Consider the following 19,863-nt stretch of genomic DNA (forward strand, 5'->3'; position numbering starts at 1 on the left):
AAAGTCTGCGGGAGAACGTTAGCGTGTGTGTTCATGTGTGTGTGTGTCTTTCCATTGGGCGAACAAGAAAACTAAAGAAAACTGTATATTTGTATACTGTGTTACAATTACAAACATATAATTCATTCAGGGTTTTGTTTTAGGGACACAAAAGGCTGTAACATTGCGAACACAGCGAGAGAGAGAGAGAGAGAGAGAGAGAGAGAGAGAGAGAGAGAGAGAGAGAGAGAGGAGAGATGGGAGATAGGAGAATGAGAGAGTGGCGAGAGAGAGAAAGGAAAGAGAAGAGAGAGATAGAGCGAGGAGAGAGAGGAGAGAGAGAGCGAGGAGAGAGAGCGAGGAGAGAGCGAGGAGAGGAGAGAGAGAGCGAGGAGAGAGAGAGGAAAGAGCGGAGAGAGAGCGAGGAGAGAGCAAGGAGAGAGCAATGAAAGAGCGATGAGAGAGACGAGATAGAGGAGAGAGCTAGGAGAGAGAGAGAGGAACGAGAGAGATAGAGAGCGAGGAGAGAGAGAGCGAGGAGAAAGAGAGGAGAGAGCGAGGAGAGAGAGAGAGATAGGAGAGAGAGCAAGGAGAGAGCGAGAGCAAGGAGAGAGCAAGTGATGAGAGATAGAGAGGAGAGAGCAAGAGAGTGAGGAGAGAGCGAGAGAGAGGGAGAGCAAGGATAGAGCAAGTGATGAGAGATAGAGGAGAGAGCGAGAGAGAGTGAGGAGAGAGCGAGAGAGAGGGAGAGCAAGGAGAGAGCAAGAGTGATGAGAGAGAGAGGAGAGAGTGAGAGGAGAGAGCGTGATGAGATAGATAGAGGATAGATAGAGATAGAGGAGAAGAGAGGGAGAGCGATGAGAGCAAGAGAGAGAGCGTGAGAGAGAGAGGAGAAAGAGCAAGAGAGAGAGAGAGCGTGAGAGAGGAGAGATAGCGCAATGAGAGAGAGGAGAGAGAGAGAGAGAGGAGAGAGAGAGCGAGGAGAGAGAGCAAGAGAGAGAGAGAGAGAGCAATGCGAGAGAGAGAGCGAGATGAGAGAGAGAGAGAGCGAGATGAGAGAGAAAGAGAGACTGTTGACAGCAAATGGCCAGCGGCTCTCTGGTAGGTTAACAAGAGGAGGGCCTGTCATCATGGCTGCCCCACTGTCAGTAACACAGTGGTAAACAGGAGTGTATGAAGGGGGGGATCACAGAGCTGGACAGGTGGATGGATGGGGAGATGGGACAGGTGGAGATGCCAAGAACATGTTTTGTTGACATCCACAGGAAAGAACAAACTAGGAGTGACAGCCTCCATCGCCTTCTTTTTAGTGAGCTGCCAAAGCTTGTGTTCTCTCTCTCTCCCCATCTCGCTCTCTGAGATGCGCTGAGATATTTATAAACTCATATTTCAGTTTAACAGTTTAACCTATTGGTAAACAAACTGAAAATATACACTATGACTGCTGTTTTGACAGGGTTAGGGTCTTTACTCTTGGCTACATTTGAAGAAGAAAAAAAACGCAACATTAATTCATACAGTCTGTAGAGATGGATTTATGGCGTGATGTAATTTTTGCGCTCCGCTGACGGACCGCTCGGGCTAACAAGGTTAATACTAAACACTATTAGGACCGACTCTTAACCTGTTCCACCCGACGGGGTCGGTACTGACCCAAAATGGCATATGGTCATAAATCAATATCTTTCAGTGTTGCATATTTTTTGCGATTTTTTTATCAAACGTTTTCAAGTATTAACATCACCAACATGTCACAAAAGCATGTAGAATGTATATTATCATCAATACGTTAGTTTAGCAATAGGTTAAAAGTGCCATTAGATTTTAACTTCTCGATTTGAGGAAGTCTATTACAAGACGGCGACCATTTTGGAAAATTTGAATCATGGGCCATTTTGTCGAGGGGATGCATAGCTGTGGATCAGCGTTGGAATTATTCCGAACTACACTTCCTGTCAGATACTGTGGGGGTTCAAAGTTCAGCGTTCTGAATGAATTATTTCAATAACTGTTATTATTCGGGATAATAAGCCACACAAGGTAACGTTTTTGACAAATATTGAAACGCAGTTAGTTTCTCCTCCATATTGTTAGCAATGTAGCATGTAGCAACAATTAGATCTGAAATTAGTTTCAAAATGGTTGCACTGTGGTGAAAATAAAAAGGTACAGTAAATTACAGTAGATATCATTATCTGTTCTTATTAGGGATGCTCTATATTGGCTTTTTTTACCAATACCAATATACCGATATTGTCCAACTCTTAATTTCCGATACCGATATCAACCAATATCACATTTTAATGCCGATATCGGCCGATAATATCGGTAGGCCGATAATATCGGACATCCCTAGTTCTTATGCACGCCTGGTGATACTAAATCCAAATTGAACTCGGGCATTTGAAAGATAATATATGTATATATAGTGCGAATTGGCTATAATAAGGTAATTTATAAGCATCATATTCTATATTCTATAATAATATTTCAAATTGCATTGGTCCGGATGGGAGAATTCAGTACTGTATCTACAGAACCTTCTGTTTAATCATCATCCCTTTATTAATTTCCTTAGATTTTTTGTACACATGATCTCAAGAAGGTACTGAACAAGATCAGTGGCAGTTTTTTTTATTTGGTCATTATTATCATTCACTGTCAAAGATTCTAAGAAAAATCATAATTCATATTCTCCTTTGTTTCATCACAATTTAAGCAAGCCTAGTAATAGACACAATATTTCTGACACTGAATACATTCCCTGAGGTCCATAGATGTACCTAGATACCAAGAATATGCAAATGGTCCTTGTAGAAGTGGAGCAATATTCCATTTACCTAGGTATATATTTTAGGCAAAAATATTCCACGGGTGGAACAGGTTAATACTAAACACTGTTACGACCGACTATTAATACTAAACAACTTGCACATCTATGGATCGGGCCAAATCTCCTCTTTCAAATGGCAGAGTTAAATTTGTATTAAGTATCTCCAGGCGTGCACTGAAGAACCGTGAATGAAATCTTTTTTTTGTACACATGATCTCAAGAAGGTGCTGAACGAGCTCAGTTTTCATGTCTGGACATTTTTATCATGGTGTTATTCACTGTCAAAGATGCAAAGAAAAATCATAATTTATATTCTCCTTTGTTTCATCAGTTTACTCAAGCCTAGTAACAGACACAATATTTCTGACACTGGGAATACATTCCCCGAGATCCATAGATGTCCCTAGATACCAAGAACATGCAAATGGACCTTGTAGAAGTGGAACAATCTTCCATTTACTTAGGTATGTATTTTTAGGCGGATTATCAGAAAATTGGGCTAGGGCAGGTTAATAAATATGTTTTATGAGATTAGACTAGTTTTTTTTTATAAATAATTAACCTGTTAAGCCATGTTTTCAAAACATTTGCCTAAAAGTACATACCTAAGTAAATGGAAGATTGCTCCACTTCTCCAAGGTCCTAGGTATCTAGGGAGACGTTCACAGAAAAGTAAAGAAACAAACTACATTCTATTTTATGGCAATAATAACATTCAGGTTTGTTCGACTTGTGAGATATGACAAAAATAACGTCAGACTTTTTCCCTAATAATATTTTCAACAGTTTTGACAAGAGGCTGGTGTGAGCTGGGTAGTTCCATCAAAAGCCCTGGGTATCTTCTCTCTTAAGGCCTCTGCATGCTACAGAAACTTCAAAGCAACTGCAACACAACATCGACAAAGCAACGGTGTTGCAGACACTCTGCCTTTATGCTTCTGCAACATCGACGTGCAGCCTATGCAACATTGTAGCTAGGTTCCCTGATAGATGAAACTTCCCTTCTCAACCAACCCATTGATAACAAGCAGAAAAAGAAAAGAAGCATACTTTTTTACTTCCGGTCGGGGGATTTCAAAATAAAAGGGCGACGTCTAAAAGCACCGTAAATACGTTTATTTTGTACATTATCTAACGTTAACACAAACCTAAACTAACTTGTTTAGGTTTGTGTTAACGTTAGATAATGTACAAAATAAACGTATTTACGGTGCTTTTAGACATCGCTCTTTTATTTTGAAATCCCCCGACCAGAAGTATTTGTGATGTATTCTGCTTGTGTAACTTTAGGTTTGTTTTAACGTTAGCTAAGTTAGCAGCAGGGATGGACGCCTTTGTGCAAATGCAGGCAGCTACAGGCACTCGAGGTCGAGGAAGAGCTGCTGAATTTAATCGGCAGGAGGAGAGAGAGCTCGTCAAAGCTGGATATATCCCTGTGGCTGTGGTTGTAGGCACGAAAATGCAGCTCGAACTACCCGCTATATTAAATTAATTGATTGCCGTTTAACAACTTGTCTGTGTCCAGTCCTTTCGAACTGCCCCACCGTTCATTGTAAACAATGATGCATGTAATTATATTAACGTTACTGTGTGTTGTTGTAGCTATGTTAATAAATTCTGAATGGCATTAACATTAGTTGGGTATGATAGAGCATTGAATAGCATCAAGGCTAGCTCAGCTGGCTGGCTACAACAATGGAGGATGGTATTCCTCGCTGCGGGACCAATATTATTCTATGACAGCCCCGCCCCCATTCGCTAACCAACTGCTACGCAACATCAACGCAAGGTTGTTCAGATTAGATTTTGGGGAGAGGTACGCAACATCCTCACAACACACTCTACAACACCCTCTGCAACATGTTGCGTTGAAGTCGTGCTGATGTTGTGTTGCAGTTGCGTTGCAGTCTCTGTAGCATGTAGAGGCCTTTAGGGCAGGGATTAAAGCAAAAAAATATCTCCTGACTGAACTTTTTTCAGGCCAAGTCTATTCTTATTTTAACCTCCACTGTATTTTTTTTAATAGCGTTAGCGTTTTAAGGGAGCCTACTTGTAGAGCCTACTGTCCTGACTGTGACTATAGACCCTACTGTTGTGGTTGTTGTGCCAGGCAGGGAGGCTGTGTGCTGGAGAGCGTGAATGCAAGTCTTGTGGCTAGCTTCTGATTGATGGCGAGATAGCACCCCTTTCCCATTACTTTGAACCATGAACTAAAAGGCTTGTTATCATACAAACAAGGGACTAAACACGTTTCGCAATTATGCCACAACTTGAATCCTCAGTGTTTCCCACAGGATTTAGTGAGACTGTGGTGGTGGGTGAACCTCTGCCCCTCCAGAGGGGTCCGGGGGCATGCCCCCTCGGATTAAAAAAAAATAAAATTACGTTTTAAAGTTAAATGCATCAATCTGGTGCACTTTGAGAGCAAAATTAAGAGGCTAGATCTATGATGATCTTTGTGCTCAAAACATACATTTGAGCCATCAAAGAAATTAAGCAAAAGTGGTTGCCTGTGTTGAACTAGTTTATTTGGACTGGATTACTATTACGACTACTACCAGTGCCAATACTACTGAAACATCCCTATTGGCAAACTTTATATATATATATAAAAAAAATAAAAAGTAAAAAAAATAAGTAATTTTTATTTATCAATTAAAATATTATATACATATAATCAAATAGACGGAAATCCGTCTCAAGACGGAACGCTTTAATGCCTGCCTTTAGGGTCTTTACTCTTGGCTACATTTGAAAAAGAAACGCAAAATTAATTAATACGGACTGTATTGATCTATTTATGGCGTGAAATGTATCTTGTACGGGTACCGGACCACTCAGGCTTAACACTTTTGAGTGCCGCGCGTATCGCTTATCTATACCCCTAGATTAGAGCCATATGAAATCCGCGTTCACGGAATCGCGGACGGAATTGCGGAATTGACCAATACAAATGGAATCAACTGTAAACGTGGACTATTGCAGAATTTGCCCTAATCTGGACTGAAATTCCGTGTTCGGAAGAACATGGAACGTTTGGTGCAAAGCAAACACGACCGGGGACGCTACAGCGTGTTACACACAACACGCAGCAATATCCAAGCGTCTGGCTGCTTCGGTGTTAATGTTAACGTCAGAAGAAATTCCACACTAAGCCCTAAATTCAGAGCAGAGCAGTATCCTAATGACTTGTATATGACCGGTGATAAGGTGTTTTGCAAATTCATACATTCAACATACCGTGGACTGGACTCGCAAAACACGTGCGAAGATCACTCTCCAAAAGCCATGTCAGGAACACGGGAAAAACACTGTGCTTCAAAACAGAGTAGGGTATATCTGCAGTGCCGCAGCCCCATACACACCAGCTCTCTAACGATGATCCCTGGTGATCACAATAGATACAGCTAGAAGGCGAGGCTAATCACTGACACTATTGTGATGAAATAGCTACTAACGTTACAGTACATAGGACTAGAAATGATAGCTTCTTGCTAAATCTGGTGCACCCATCTATTTGTTTAATGCAAATTATTGTCAGTACACAGTCCTTTATAAACTAAAGGTGCCTAAATTATGCATTACTATATTTCATCACAATAGAATAGATATAGCTAGGCTACTTACATTGTGATAATGTCAGTAGTAACTGTATCTATTGTTTACACTTGAAGTGTATTTTTATTTTGTCACAATATTATTTGAAAGATAGTGTAAAATGTAACTGTATTTCTGAGTTGCAGCACTTAAAAACATTAAATGGCTCAGTACAGGCACGGATATCAATAATCAAGATGGACGTCCTACCTAGAATCAACTTCTTCAGCTCAATGCTACCGTTACCCCCTCCAAAGGGTTACTGGAAAGAATTACACTCCTCCACATACAAATTTATTTGGAATAACAAACCATCATGTATAAAAATATCCACCGCACAGAGAAACAAAGCAGACGGAGGTATGGCATTTCCAGATTTCTACCACTACTTTAAGGCGTACACTTTAAGACCACTAACAACATGGTTTGATCCCCAAGCATTAGTATCCTGGAGAAATTCAGAAGAAAATATAGTAGCTCCACATAAGCTGAAGGGCATAGTATACACCAAATTACCAATTAAGCAATGCAAACGGAAATTTGGCCCCATAATCACTCATGCGATCCGGATATGGCGCGAAACACAAAAAATATATTCTACCCTACATAAATGGCATAATCATACTCCCGTCTCCCTTATTCAATAACAATGCACTCTTGATAGGAAAACAACCTATAAGATTCCCTAGATGGGAAAAGCAAGGCATACACTCATTAGAAGACGTTTTCAACAAACAGGGTTTTTTTAGTTTCAATGAATTACGCAATTTATCTCACCAAGTCCACATATTATTTTTACGCACAGTTATTGGCATGTTTGAAGGCTCACGGTGTTCCATTAAATATACCAATTGTACACCACAGATACCACAAATTCTTCTATGAAAGAGAGACATCAAGAGGTTTTGTTTTTCAGATTTTTATCATCAATTATTAACGTCCTCATATGAAACCCTCCACCTAGACTCCGTCTGGAGGAGGGATATACCAGACCTGGAAAGTGATTTTGATTGGCAAGAAGTCTGGGCAAATATTCGACTCACATCAAGGAACCCGGACCATCAACAAATCAATCTTAACTATATTCACAGGACATACTTGACTCCTATAAGACTGAAAAAAATGGATCTTATACAAGACTCCAAATGCTCCTTATGTACAAATGGGGACAAGGGGACATTTATGTACTGGGACTGCCCACCAGTTAAGATATTCTGGAAAGAGGTGACCCAGCAACTATCAAATCTCTTAACTTGGAATATACCTGTACACCCCTCTCTACTACTGCTGAATGATGTTTTTGAGTGTGCAGTACATCCACAGCTAAAGAGATTGGTTTTATCGGGTATCACAGTGGCTAAAAAGCTGATAGCATCACGATGGTTCCAACCGGAAAAAATGTGCCGAAAGGTCTGGATTATTACTAGTGCTGTCAGGTGATTAAAAATATTAATCTAATTAATTACAGGATTTGTCATTAATTAATCTAATTAATCTCATTTTAATCGCATAACCATTTTATGCCTGATATTCTATATTCTATAATCATATTTCAAATTGCATGTGTCCAGATGGCAGAATTCAGTACTGTATCTACAAAACCTTCTGTTTAATCATCTTCCATCTATTAATTTGCTTAGATTTTTCAGGTCTGGTCAATTTGAGCATGGTGTTATTCACAGTCAAAAAATTATATTCTCATTTGGTTCATTACAATTGACTCAAAATAAGATTTTCATTCAATCAATCACAGCGCAGATTGATTGATTGAATGAAAATGTTATTAACAGATTGCAGAATGGGTACAATACAGTACGGCTCAATACACACAATTGTTAAGGGCATGCAGACCAGAGAAAGACTTTCGTCTTGTTTACATCAGGGTCCCCCATTTTCAATTCATAATGAATTGTAAATAAGGGTGCAACTTGCACCGTGCAATCCATTCTTTGTGGATCTAGCCCACAGTATTTCTGACACTGGGAATACATTCCCTGAGATTCATAGATGTCCCTAGAATCAGATACCAAGAACATGCAAATGGACCATATTAAAAAAAAGTCTGTAAATGTGTATTCTACATTCTCATGGAATGAATGAGATAAAAAAAAATTGTAATTCATTTTGAGTTAATTTTCATAACGCGATAATTTGCTGTGTAATTAATTAATCTAATTAACGCGATAAACTGACAGCCCTAATTATTACATATCTCGATGTGATCTATCAAGAAATATCTACAGCAAGAATTTTGGGTCTCAATGAATCCAAAATGACAGTGGTTAGAAGTGGTGGAGAAAATAAAAGCTAGCATATAATGGTAATGTCTGGTTAGGACTTAGGAGCGAGGGAAAATGGATGGATTATCCAATGGGGGGTCCGGAAGGGGGGGGGGGTACGAGCTGGAGCATATGTGTGTAGGTTTTTAGATAACAGGTATTAAGGGTATATCCTATATAAGACAATTAACTAAAATGTGATTTGTTTATGCGTTTGTTTAAAAAATTATAAAAAAATAAAATACAAAAAAATAAACATTAAATGGACTGTTATATCTTATTAAATTTATTCATTCGCACTTATTAGACACTATTTATGATGGTAAAATGAGCGTACAAAGCAAAATACAGAATTCTGAAATATTAAAACAAAAAAAATGAATTTGGAAAGAAATTAAATGGAATTTGGAAAAAAATTTAATGGATTTCATATGGCTCTACCTAGATTGCCAGCTTGATAGTCGTTTCCGCATTCGTTTCACTATGTTTGTGTTCTGTATTATAGCTGTAGAGACATGGTGTGGTTCATTTTGACAAACATTACTTGTAGTGCAAAATGGGAATAATAGTTTGTTTTCACACGCTGTAGTTTGTAGTTTATTACACGCTAAACATCGCACATTTCCAAGATAATCCAGTCTTTTTTCATAGATCACGAGATAAAACATGTTATGTGCAATAAGCCCAAACCGTTCTGGCTGATCCCCTGAAACCCCAAATACTCCCAAATCAAAAAGGTATATGACAGGTATATATGTACCTTCACAAAATCGGGGGGTCGTTTTAACTCAAAACTGTGATCGTGTTTGCCGAGCATGTTTTTCATCCGGTGAAACACAGAACTGTGATCGTTAGAAAATCACGTTTTCAGATTCTGTAAAATAGACATAGAATGTACCTTACCTTAGCCAGAAGGTATTCCAAGAAGAATAATTCCAAGTGATTGCATCGCCATTGTGATTACCAGTGTATATGTCTATACACGTTTCGATGGTCAAATACCGTAATTCCTCTAATAGTAACCGGTATTCAAATACAAGCCGGGTCTCTATTAATGGCCGGGTGCGCTCTTGAGCTAAGCAATTATAAGCCGACCTCCTAATACAAGCCGGGTTACTAATATACTGAGCTAGTTACTTGCTTTCACTTTGAAAACGTTGAAATGACCAGTGACCACCTGTAATTGCACTGTTTACTATTTCATACAGTACTTTGTTTCAATAAATGAACCCAGTACATTTTACTGGGTTCAAACTGACACAAAATGTTGATTTATTCATTATGATCCGTTTGAAAATAAAAAATATAGGCCTCTCTCTTATACATGCCTCCTCCTAATACAAGCCTGGTACCCGCTACAGTTGAAACAAATACAAGCCGGGGTTACTATTAGAGGAATTACGGTACGCTTAGGCAACGGAATTTCGAGGCGATCAATGTGAATTTCTGTTCCAGCTGGAGGAGGGGCCACTACCAAGGGGGAAAAAAAAGTGAGGCTGTGTATCAACCCTAATCCATTGCAGTTCAGACACGGACGATACTGCCACCTGGTGATAGTCGATCGGCATTGCAGTTCTAGTGTATGTGAATGTGCCACAGTGATGCAGATGGCTCCGGGCAAGTCTGTAGAGCGGGGATCAAAGTAAAAAGATCAAGCGATCCAAAAACGTAAACGCTTGTCGAGCAAAACACATAATTTTTTGTTTTTGGCACAGAATGTATTAACACTGTTGTCAGGCCAGCTTTCCATTACAAATTCACTGTGCGTCGTTGTTTGTAGAGCTAAACCTATATTTTATATTATAGCTATGGATCCAATATCATTGTCAATTGACAGTATGAACCTTCCGTTCAATATGCCATAAAGAAATAATTTTTCCATCAATACGTTCCTGTTTTATACCGTGGTGAATATGAGTGTTATATCGGAATGATCTGGGATCATTCCTGTGAGGCTATTTATAAGGCGCAATGCGAATTGTTGAGATATATGTTCTCATATGTTGAAAATGGATAATCACATGTTATGGTTGTTATGTTTTGTAGTGAGTAGCCTAGACGTTCATAGACATGTGTTGTATTGGAAATGTGGTGCAACTCTATTCTAAGTACCGTACTTTTCGCACTATAAGCCGCACCTGACTATAAGCCGCAGCAGCTAAATTGAATGATGCGTACATATATAAGCCGCACTGGACTATAAGCCGCATGTGTTTTAATGTTTAATTACCATATGTAAGGAGTGGAGCCTGCGGCTTAATTTGACTCAACACGGGAAACCTCACCCGGCCTGGACACGGAAAGGATTGACAGATTGATTGCTCTTTCTCGATTCTGTGAGTGGTGGTGCATGGCCGTTCTTATATTGAGCTTTAAGTTCCCACCTCTACAGAGAATGACTCCCATTGGGACACAATACTGTCGGACAAATAACATTAACTCATTTACAAGTTGTATTAAGTTTAGCAAATAAGGGAACAGATAAATAACATTTCAATGCAGTAAAAAAAGCAATATTTCGATTTTCGGGTTTTGTCCACATATAAACCGCACAGTTATATAAGCCGCAGGGTCGAAAAATGGGGAAAAAAGCCGCGGCTTATAGTTCGAAAAGTACGGTATTGTGTTTTGTTCTTGTACTTGCAGTACGTAAAGACATGACGGTATGACGCAGTGGCGGGAAGCCGAGCACGTATATCTAGCTGTCAGCTGTCATCGGTCAGCTGTCAATGCGCACAGGGGTGAAAGGGGTGTGTCACAGCTGGGTATGTTTGGGGTGTTTGTAATGGAGGAGAAGTTTGGTTCACTTATTGTAAAAATAAACTATTCACATAAAAGAAACAAAACGGATCAGGCGTTCTTTGTGTGGATAAATACATATGATAAGATATGAGCCATGGTGACAAAGAAACAGAACCCTCTACATTGAACAACACTGATGACGAAGCAACAGAACCCTCTACATTGAACATGGAGAGCGAAGGAACACGGAACTCTACACGAATAAAGTTAAATCCATTGGCATTTCGTCCCTACACACGCTACAGTTAAAAATCCAAATAAATATGATCGCTATAATTTTTTTTAACTTTTGTGACTTATTTTCAGAAATGACAGATATTTTGAAACTATTTAAGGCCAAAACATGTAAAAAGAAGAAAAAAAAGATATAAAAAAAAAAAAATTATATCTGCCCTATATTGATATCGGACCGATACCGATGTGTAAAAAAACGGCCATATCGGCCGATATTATATCGGCGGCCGATATATCGTGCATCACTATTGATTGCCAATAATGGCATTCGTTATTACCACAACATACACGTTATCTGGGGTATGGCTATGAAATCCTTGCACGATCAAGCTGAAATTGATGTCAAATTGCTCTTACTGCTGGTTGGAATCCAAAAAGAATTTTCCAATTATTTGATCGCCATCTGGTAGATCATAAGTGCATTTGGCACACGCCATAACCTTATACAGCATAATGAATCCGGCGTCCCAAGAAGTATCCAATGCGATCTGGTGAAGCCCTCGCTTCAGGCTAACAGAAAAGTCCGCCCGGAGCGTAAACAGTGCGACACCAGGTCTGCAACAGGGGTTACTGCATTCACGAGACAGCGCCACTACCAGGATCTGGCCGGTACTGCACCTTAGGAGTCCCAATATGCCTTTTCCATGCAAAATACAGCTCGGTGACATGAAATAGGATATTAATATCGAGAAAAAAAAGGAAAAACTACACAAAAACGAGAATCTTTGTTCCCGGCACTCAACCGCTGGGCCACAGAAACAAGAATTCTCATGAACAGCAACCAAAGGGTTAAGGGGTTAACGATACCTTACTTCGCGATTTGCGTTGCATGTGATGTATTAGCCAGATCAGATGCTTTTGTTACATTTTGGACTGGTTGAACAGATAACATGGCCAATCACCAGCCTTAGATCTTGGAACAAACATGATTATTGGCCCACTGATGCTGATGAGAGGAACTACCGGTACTTAGGTATTTAAATTTGGTATCGAATGAATGACACAGCATGTTCAGATACTCAATATTATTGAAGCAGTTCAATCGATACCATAAAAGGTATTGAATTTCCATCACCAGCCCCACGTCTACTACGTAGTGCCTTGGGGTGAACACGACGTGTCAGCATGGGCAACTGTAACATGGCTGCCTCCAAATCCATCCCACAATGCATCTCACACATCCACATTTGCACCAATCATTGCAGCTATGTCAGCTACCAAATGATACAGCTAAAACCAGCTATTGTAAAATCAATTATGATCTTGCTAGCATTAGCTGAAAAAGAGAGAGAGATGGAGATTTTAACAAAAAAAATGATTGTACTTCATTGCTTTGGCAATATTGTTTTTTTTTAAACTCATTGAATTGAGTGAGAGAGAGAGAGAGGGAGAGAGAGAGAGGGAGAGGGAGCGAGAGAGCGAGAGAGCGAAAGAGAGAGAGAGAGAGAGAGAGAGAGAGAGAGAGAGAGCAAGAGAGGGAGACAGAGAGCTCTTTCATGCTTGCTCACTCTTAGTAAATAATTCTGGGAGGTGTGTGTAGATGGAGGCTGAACTGCAGGTTGTATAAATGATACATGGCAGAGAACGATGAGGCATATTGCTGTACAACACATGTTCCCTGTCCCAGTTAACGCTCTCAGCTTTCTGTTTTATCAAATACAAGGACACAAATAGGGGCTCTCTCTCTCGTACCTGCTATGGGGACATCCCACAAGAGACTCACACAACTAAGAGATGACCCCCCCCCCGATGACCCCGTCCCATCTAGCATCTACCTTGGCATAACCTCGGAAAATAATTACATACATACTAATACATCATCATTTATTTATTCGTACATGGAATCACCAGTCCAACAGTACATATTAATATAATTCACCAAATTCCATGGCCGAAAGGAACAGGAAGAAAGATTCTTATATATACCTGCTCGTACACACAGATACTTATTGCGTAAAACCAAACAGAATAAAGTACCCATTTTGCAAAAATGGAAACATCAACACAACTAAATTAAATCAATATAAATAAACCCATTTTGTGTATCTATCAGTCAAACTACATATTTAGGTGCATTCATTTATACACACACACACACACACACGTATCTATACATTTATATAATGTATTCTATATTATACTTCTATATAATTTTTATTTTATAACTAAATCATACTATTTATACTACACCATATTGGTACAGTATTATACAATATTTTAATATATTATTATTCTATGTTACGCTGCTATATACTATATTACTATACTCATACTGGCCTATACTGCAATTCTATGCTATGTTATCCTGTTATGCTAAACTGCAATATTATACTAAACTGTGCTATACTGTCTATTTATCTTTTCTTTGTACAACCTTTTGAAGTAAAATATATTAGTAGAACTCTTTTCATCGTTCTGCAAAGAGTTGCATAGTTTGATACCTATAACTGAGGATCTGTCCCCTGGATGATGGCTGGATCCACCGCGGTGTCTTTAGCTCGACGCAGACGCTAGTGGTGGGGGAACATATCCATACGTAGAGGTATCGCAATACTTTGCGTGGCGATACTCTATCGATACAAGGACGCCAAGTACCGATATTTTATTATGAATGTATTATTTTTTTTTTTGTATAAGGAAGTTGCATTGTTCATTTCAATACCTGTAATAGTACAGTAGTCCACACGCACACATGTGCATTCAGTTAAGTTGGAATATGACTGTAATACAAACAGTTCAGTTTGTCAGGTACATGCAACACAGATTATTACAATGTTGACGTCTGCTTGAGAAAATCCCATTTGTGGCAATAAAAATGATTGAAGTGAGATGAACAGACTGAAAACTTTATTTTATTAGATAAAACATGTTGACAGTTTTACTTTGCATGCAGTTGAAAAAAGGTAATGAATCACAATATATCGCAATATTAATATCGCAATACTCAGCATATCGCAATATATTTTTTATCACAATACTATCGTATCGTGACTAAAGTATTGTGATAATATCGTATCGTGAGGCCTCTGGTGATTCCCACCCCTAGCAGACGGTAGACTCTATGCAGAGCCATCAAATAAACCATCATGCAATAAAGATAACCAGGCGACGATGTCAACAGGGCTAGTAGTGTAGAAGGCTGTCCTGACATCACACTGGGATTTCAAAGAGAAGTGGGCAAGAGCACTCACTCCACAAAGCCATTCAGAGTTATCGTCACAGAAAATTCCACTTTAAATGGTGAATGGTGCATTCATAAATCTCTTTTTATCCAAAGCGCTTTACAATTTGTTCCTCACATTTGACTCATTCACTCACATTCACACACCGACAGCGGAGGCGACCATGCAAGGTGCCAACCTGCTCATCGGGAGCAGTTAGGGGTTAAGTAGAGGGCGACAGTGGGTCGGGAGGTAGAGCAGTCGTCTGGTAATCCAGAGGCTCACTGTTCGATTCCCGCTCTTACCCGGCAAGCGTGTCGAAGTGTCCTTGAGCAAGACACCTTGCATGGTTGCCTCCGCCGTCGGTGTGTGAATGAACGGGTAAATGTGAGGAACAAATTGTAAAGCGCTTTGGATAAAAGAGATATATAAATGCACCATTTAAGTGTCTTGCTCAAGGACACTTCGACACGCTGCCCGGGAATCGAACTGTTTGTCCCTGAATGATAAATGGTGCATAAATATCTCCCAATACCAATACTATCTATGGGAGATTCCCCCCCCCCCGTTACCGGTCATGGGCTCGAACAGCTGGTTGGCCTCCAGGTCGGTGAAGGTGGAGGAGCAGCAGGGGCAGCGGAAGGAGGCTCGGTTGGTGGAGTCCCTCTCGTCCGTCTCGATGCGCCGCCGCATGTGGTCCAGCTTGTACTTCACCACGTTCACCAGCAGCCTGCAGGTTCACAACACGGAGGAGTTAGTGTTGGTACCCAGACCATTATCTCTCTCTATATATAGATATATATATATATATATTAGTGTTGGTACCCAGACCATTATCTATATATATATATTAGTGCTGTCAATAGATTAAAAAAAATTAACTAATTAATCTCACAATTTTCTGTAATTAATCTAGATTAAAAATAGCATTTTTCTACTTAAGACCGAAGCTTGTAACAGATATTTACTTGAGTAAAATCATGGAATTAATGTAAAATCAACACAAAGAAAGTATATTTAGATTCAAATACTATTTTAATAGCTTTCTTTGAATAGTTTCTCTTGCAAAAAAAAGAACAAGCAAATATACTGCTGAATGTTCAGAACATTGAAGATTTTTCACTCCATAGATTAATTTATTTTAATGCTTTAAATAATTTTAATTAATCTCCTAAATTAAAGCATTCATTTTGACAGCCATAGAAAAAATTAAATAAAATGTCTAACCCTAACTAACCTTACTGTCATGCACTTGTCCTAATAAACTAACCTACACTGTAGCACTTTGATGAACATTGTTACTCAGCTGATAGAGTTGTGCCCTTCCTGATGACTTGTGGTACAGAACTAGTAAGTCGCTTTGGATAAAAGAGTCAGCTAAATGACTAAACGTAAATTGTTCAATTAACTCTTTGGATGCCAGACCCGAGGATAGTCGGGTTAACTCGCCAACCGCTCAGTGCCAGACCCGAGTATAGTCGGGTTTTCATCGTTATTTCTTTTATTTGATATTTCTATTCATTACAGGCACACGGACATCGGGGTTAACATGGGGAATCATCCTGAGATCGCCAAAGTGCAATAGCGGCCACATCCTCCCAGGTGGCAGTATCGAGCACCCTTTGAAACCTTGTATCTTGGCCTGTGTAACGTTCAAATGTCTCCGGGTGCACTTTTCTTTGTCGGGCGAGTGGAGCGGTTGTCCCGATCGGATTGAGAAGCGTCAAATGCTCCCGATGCATGATGTGTGGCGGATTATGTTGGTGACATGATCGACACCAATACTGGGACTCGCAATCAGATAATTGGAATATTCTTTTTGGGGTACATCCTAGTGAAGGTAAGGACTAAATGATATTAATCCTGCTTTGATCCAACCATGACTTCACCTCGATCGCAACCGTGTGTGTGTAACGTTACTCCACGACGTATGCCATTGGTGACGATCAAAGCATCAAAAAACAACCCCCCCCCCCCCCTTCATGCATCCATGATGAAACAGAAACATAATACCTATCATCATATATATTTGATTTGGAAATAGTAGCGTGTCCAGACGAGAAACGGCAACGCTTTAAGTTAAACGCACGTATTGCTGCATATCGTCGTTTTCTGGGATTAGACAGGATCACTCTAAAACTATACTTATATTCACCACGGTATAAAACAGGAACGTATGGATGAAGAAATTAGTTCTTTTTCACATATTGAACGATATAGTTGCTGTCAAATGGGCCATAGTATTGTATCCATAGCTATAATATAGAATATATATATAGCTCTACAAACAAGGTGAGGCACTCTTATCTCTTAGAGCGTTGGCATGGTAGGAACAAACGATGGACAACCGGCTGGCGCTGAAAGAGTTAATAAACTGTATGCCTCACTGTGTGGAAGAGACTCGGATCATTATTTTGTGCAAGGCACAGGCTTGACCTAAAACATTACTTTCTTAACTTAGTGAAACTAAATGTAACAAATTAACACAGATATAAATGTACTAAATTGCTATTTCTTATTATAATACATAAAAAAAGAAGATATTGCGATATTTTAATTTTTTTTACCGATACCCGATCCAGTCAGGCCGATATTCGGGTTCGAGCCCAGCTCTTGGCGTTGCTTCCGGCTTGGCTGGTCGTTCATACTAATACAATTGGCAGTATTAGTGGGGGAAAAGCCGGTGGGTGGGGATCGGACGTTGTGGACAGCGTCTCCTACAGGTCGGTTGGTGCGCCTGTACAGCAGAATCAGGAAGCAACGGGGGCAGCGTGAGCCTCCCACGTGCTACTCCTCGCCACTGAGAGATCGTGCTGTACAGGTGAAAAGATGCGACGGCTGCCTCCTCGTGTACGGGAGGGGATACGTGATGCAAGGCTTCGTCCACATTGCAGCCGACCAGTGGGAGGCACAGTCTAGCAACGTTCGAGACAGGGGAGGGGAGAATTGTATCATACGAAATTGGGATGGGAGAAAAATAGAAAATGGGGAGAAAAAGTAGACCAAAAAAATATATATCGGATCTGTGCATCCCTAGTACCATTCACCTTTGAATCGATACCGGTACCTGTGAATCGATTCCGGTACCAAACGGTACCTTTTTCGGTACTTTAGTCTCAACATTTTTTATCTACCTACCTCAGTTGTAAAAAAAAGAATTCAAAAATTTAAATGATTTATTATCATTATTATTTATTTAGAACAATTTGATAATATATAATATTGCAGCGAGCATTGTCTGCATATAGCTTTGTAAAGTGTAACCACACTTGCGATCGTTTTCGGCTTGCCATTGCCCCGACTGCTTTGTTGTCGAATCAAGTCAATTGCACAGCCCTGCTAATTATCCCATCCCACTGTATTGTTATTTTTATTCTAATTAGTGTATATACTTGACCACACCTTGCACAGTTCAGCCCTGGCCTATTCTTATTTATATATTTTACTTATAATTGTACTATATTCTATTGTGCTATATTTAATTTAGTTTATATCCCATTTTATTTCATTCAACCTCTTTATTTTAGTTTGTACAGCACTGGCCTATTTTTTCATAATTATATTCTATTCTATTGTGCTTCTATTAACTTAGTTCATATTTAATTTAACACAATTCCAGTCAATATTATTTAGTTTTGCTCATCGGACCAATGCAATCAATAAATAACAATGCAATATAATAATAATAATAATAATTCATTACATTTATATAGCGCTCCCCTAGACACTCAAAGCGCTCCCCACAATGTAGGGTGGAAATGTCCTCATTCACCACCACTGGTAGCACCCAACCGTGGGCTACAGTGACTACACAGACTCAATGACAGGGATTGATATCAGCCAATTAAGGGGGAGGGATGATTAGGTGGGCTTGATGTCAGAGACCACTGGGAATTTAGCCAGGAACATCGGGGAACCCCCTACTCTTTACGATAGGCGCCCTTGGGTTCTTTAACAACCAAATTCAGTCAGGACCTCGGTTTAGCGTCTCATCCGAAGGACGGCACTCTCAGCTATACGGTGTCCCTATCACCGTAACAGTAACAATTGTTACTGACTAGTCCAGAGGACAGAGTGCCCCCTGCTGGACAATGACACCACTTTCCGACAACGGCCTTGACCGGGGCTCGAACCGGTTATCTTCCGATCATGAGTCTGGAACTCTACTCATGTAGCCACGCTGTCGGACCATATCGGTATCGGTATTGGTTTGGCTGATATAGGTTTGTATATCTGGCCAGTTTCACCGGTTCTATTCTCCAACCATTCATCGTCCATAGCAACACTACTATCACAGACATCTAAGAAGGGGGATCATCCCTTGAACGGCCCTTCTAAGGTGTCTCCCCTCCACATTGCCTGTGGTGCTTTTTTCCTATTGCTAGGTTTTTAGCTAGTTTTTCCTTACCTTCGCGTGGGGTATGTCTGGGACTGTTGCATTTATTTATTTTACATTTAATTTTGGATTTCATGGTGTATTTTAGTTTTGTTCTTGATTTATTGTGATGTTTCTTCTTGACTTGTTTAACACTTTCAGAGCACCAGGGGGTGTCGTACTTACCTGGCTGAATGCCAGCACCCACTTCAATGATAGCGTTGTGAACGCATAAACTATGTCTTAAATTATGGCTGTGTGTCTAATCTGCCCGTCGCTTATCAATGACTTGTTTGCAGTCAACATTGTCGAAACGGATTGTTTTTTTTAAAATCGCTTCATTTCCGTTTTATAGCATTTTGAAAAGCCCTAGTTTTTCAGGAAAATATAAAGATTCCGTGATTAACGGCATTTACTGGAATATTCTGGCATACACAAAAACGTTGTCATTTTCCGGCCTATTTATGAATCGTTTTCAAATTAACGCTAGATTATCGATAGTATATGTGTACTTATGCACGCTATAGAAGCGGGCTGAAATATCGATTCTCTCATTTCCTGATCAGCGGCACACACACACACACATATAGGACACGTTGATAT

The 19,863-nt window shown here is 39.8% G+C and overlaps 1 protein-coding gene across 3 annotated transcripts in view; it reads right to left on the reverse strand.

Annotated features, from left to right (window-relative positions):
- The window catches only part of gtf2e1 (general transcription factor IIE, polypeptide 1, alpha), a 40,346-nt gene that overhangs the window by 8,334 nt on the left and 12,149 nt on the right, over positions 1-19,863 (reverse strand). For all 3 annotated transcript variants that reach the window (XM_084315060.1, XM_084315059.1, XM_084315058.1), the window contains exon 3: positions 15,458-15,615. In XM_084315060.1, the coding sequence (XP_084171186.1) occupies positions 15,458-15,615 (158 nt within the window). The remainder of the gene's footprint in view (positions 1-15,457; positions 15,616-19,863) is intronic.

This window comes from Notolepis coatsorum (genome assembly GCF_963971535.1).
Source record: "Notolepis coatsorum genome assembly, chromosome: 5".
Taxonomy (NCBI): domain Eukaryota; kingdom Metazoa; phylum Chordata; class Actinopteri; order Aulopiformes; family Paralepididae; genus Notolepis; species Notolepis coatsorum.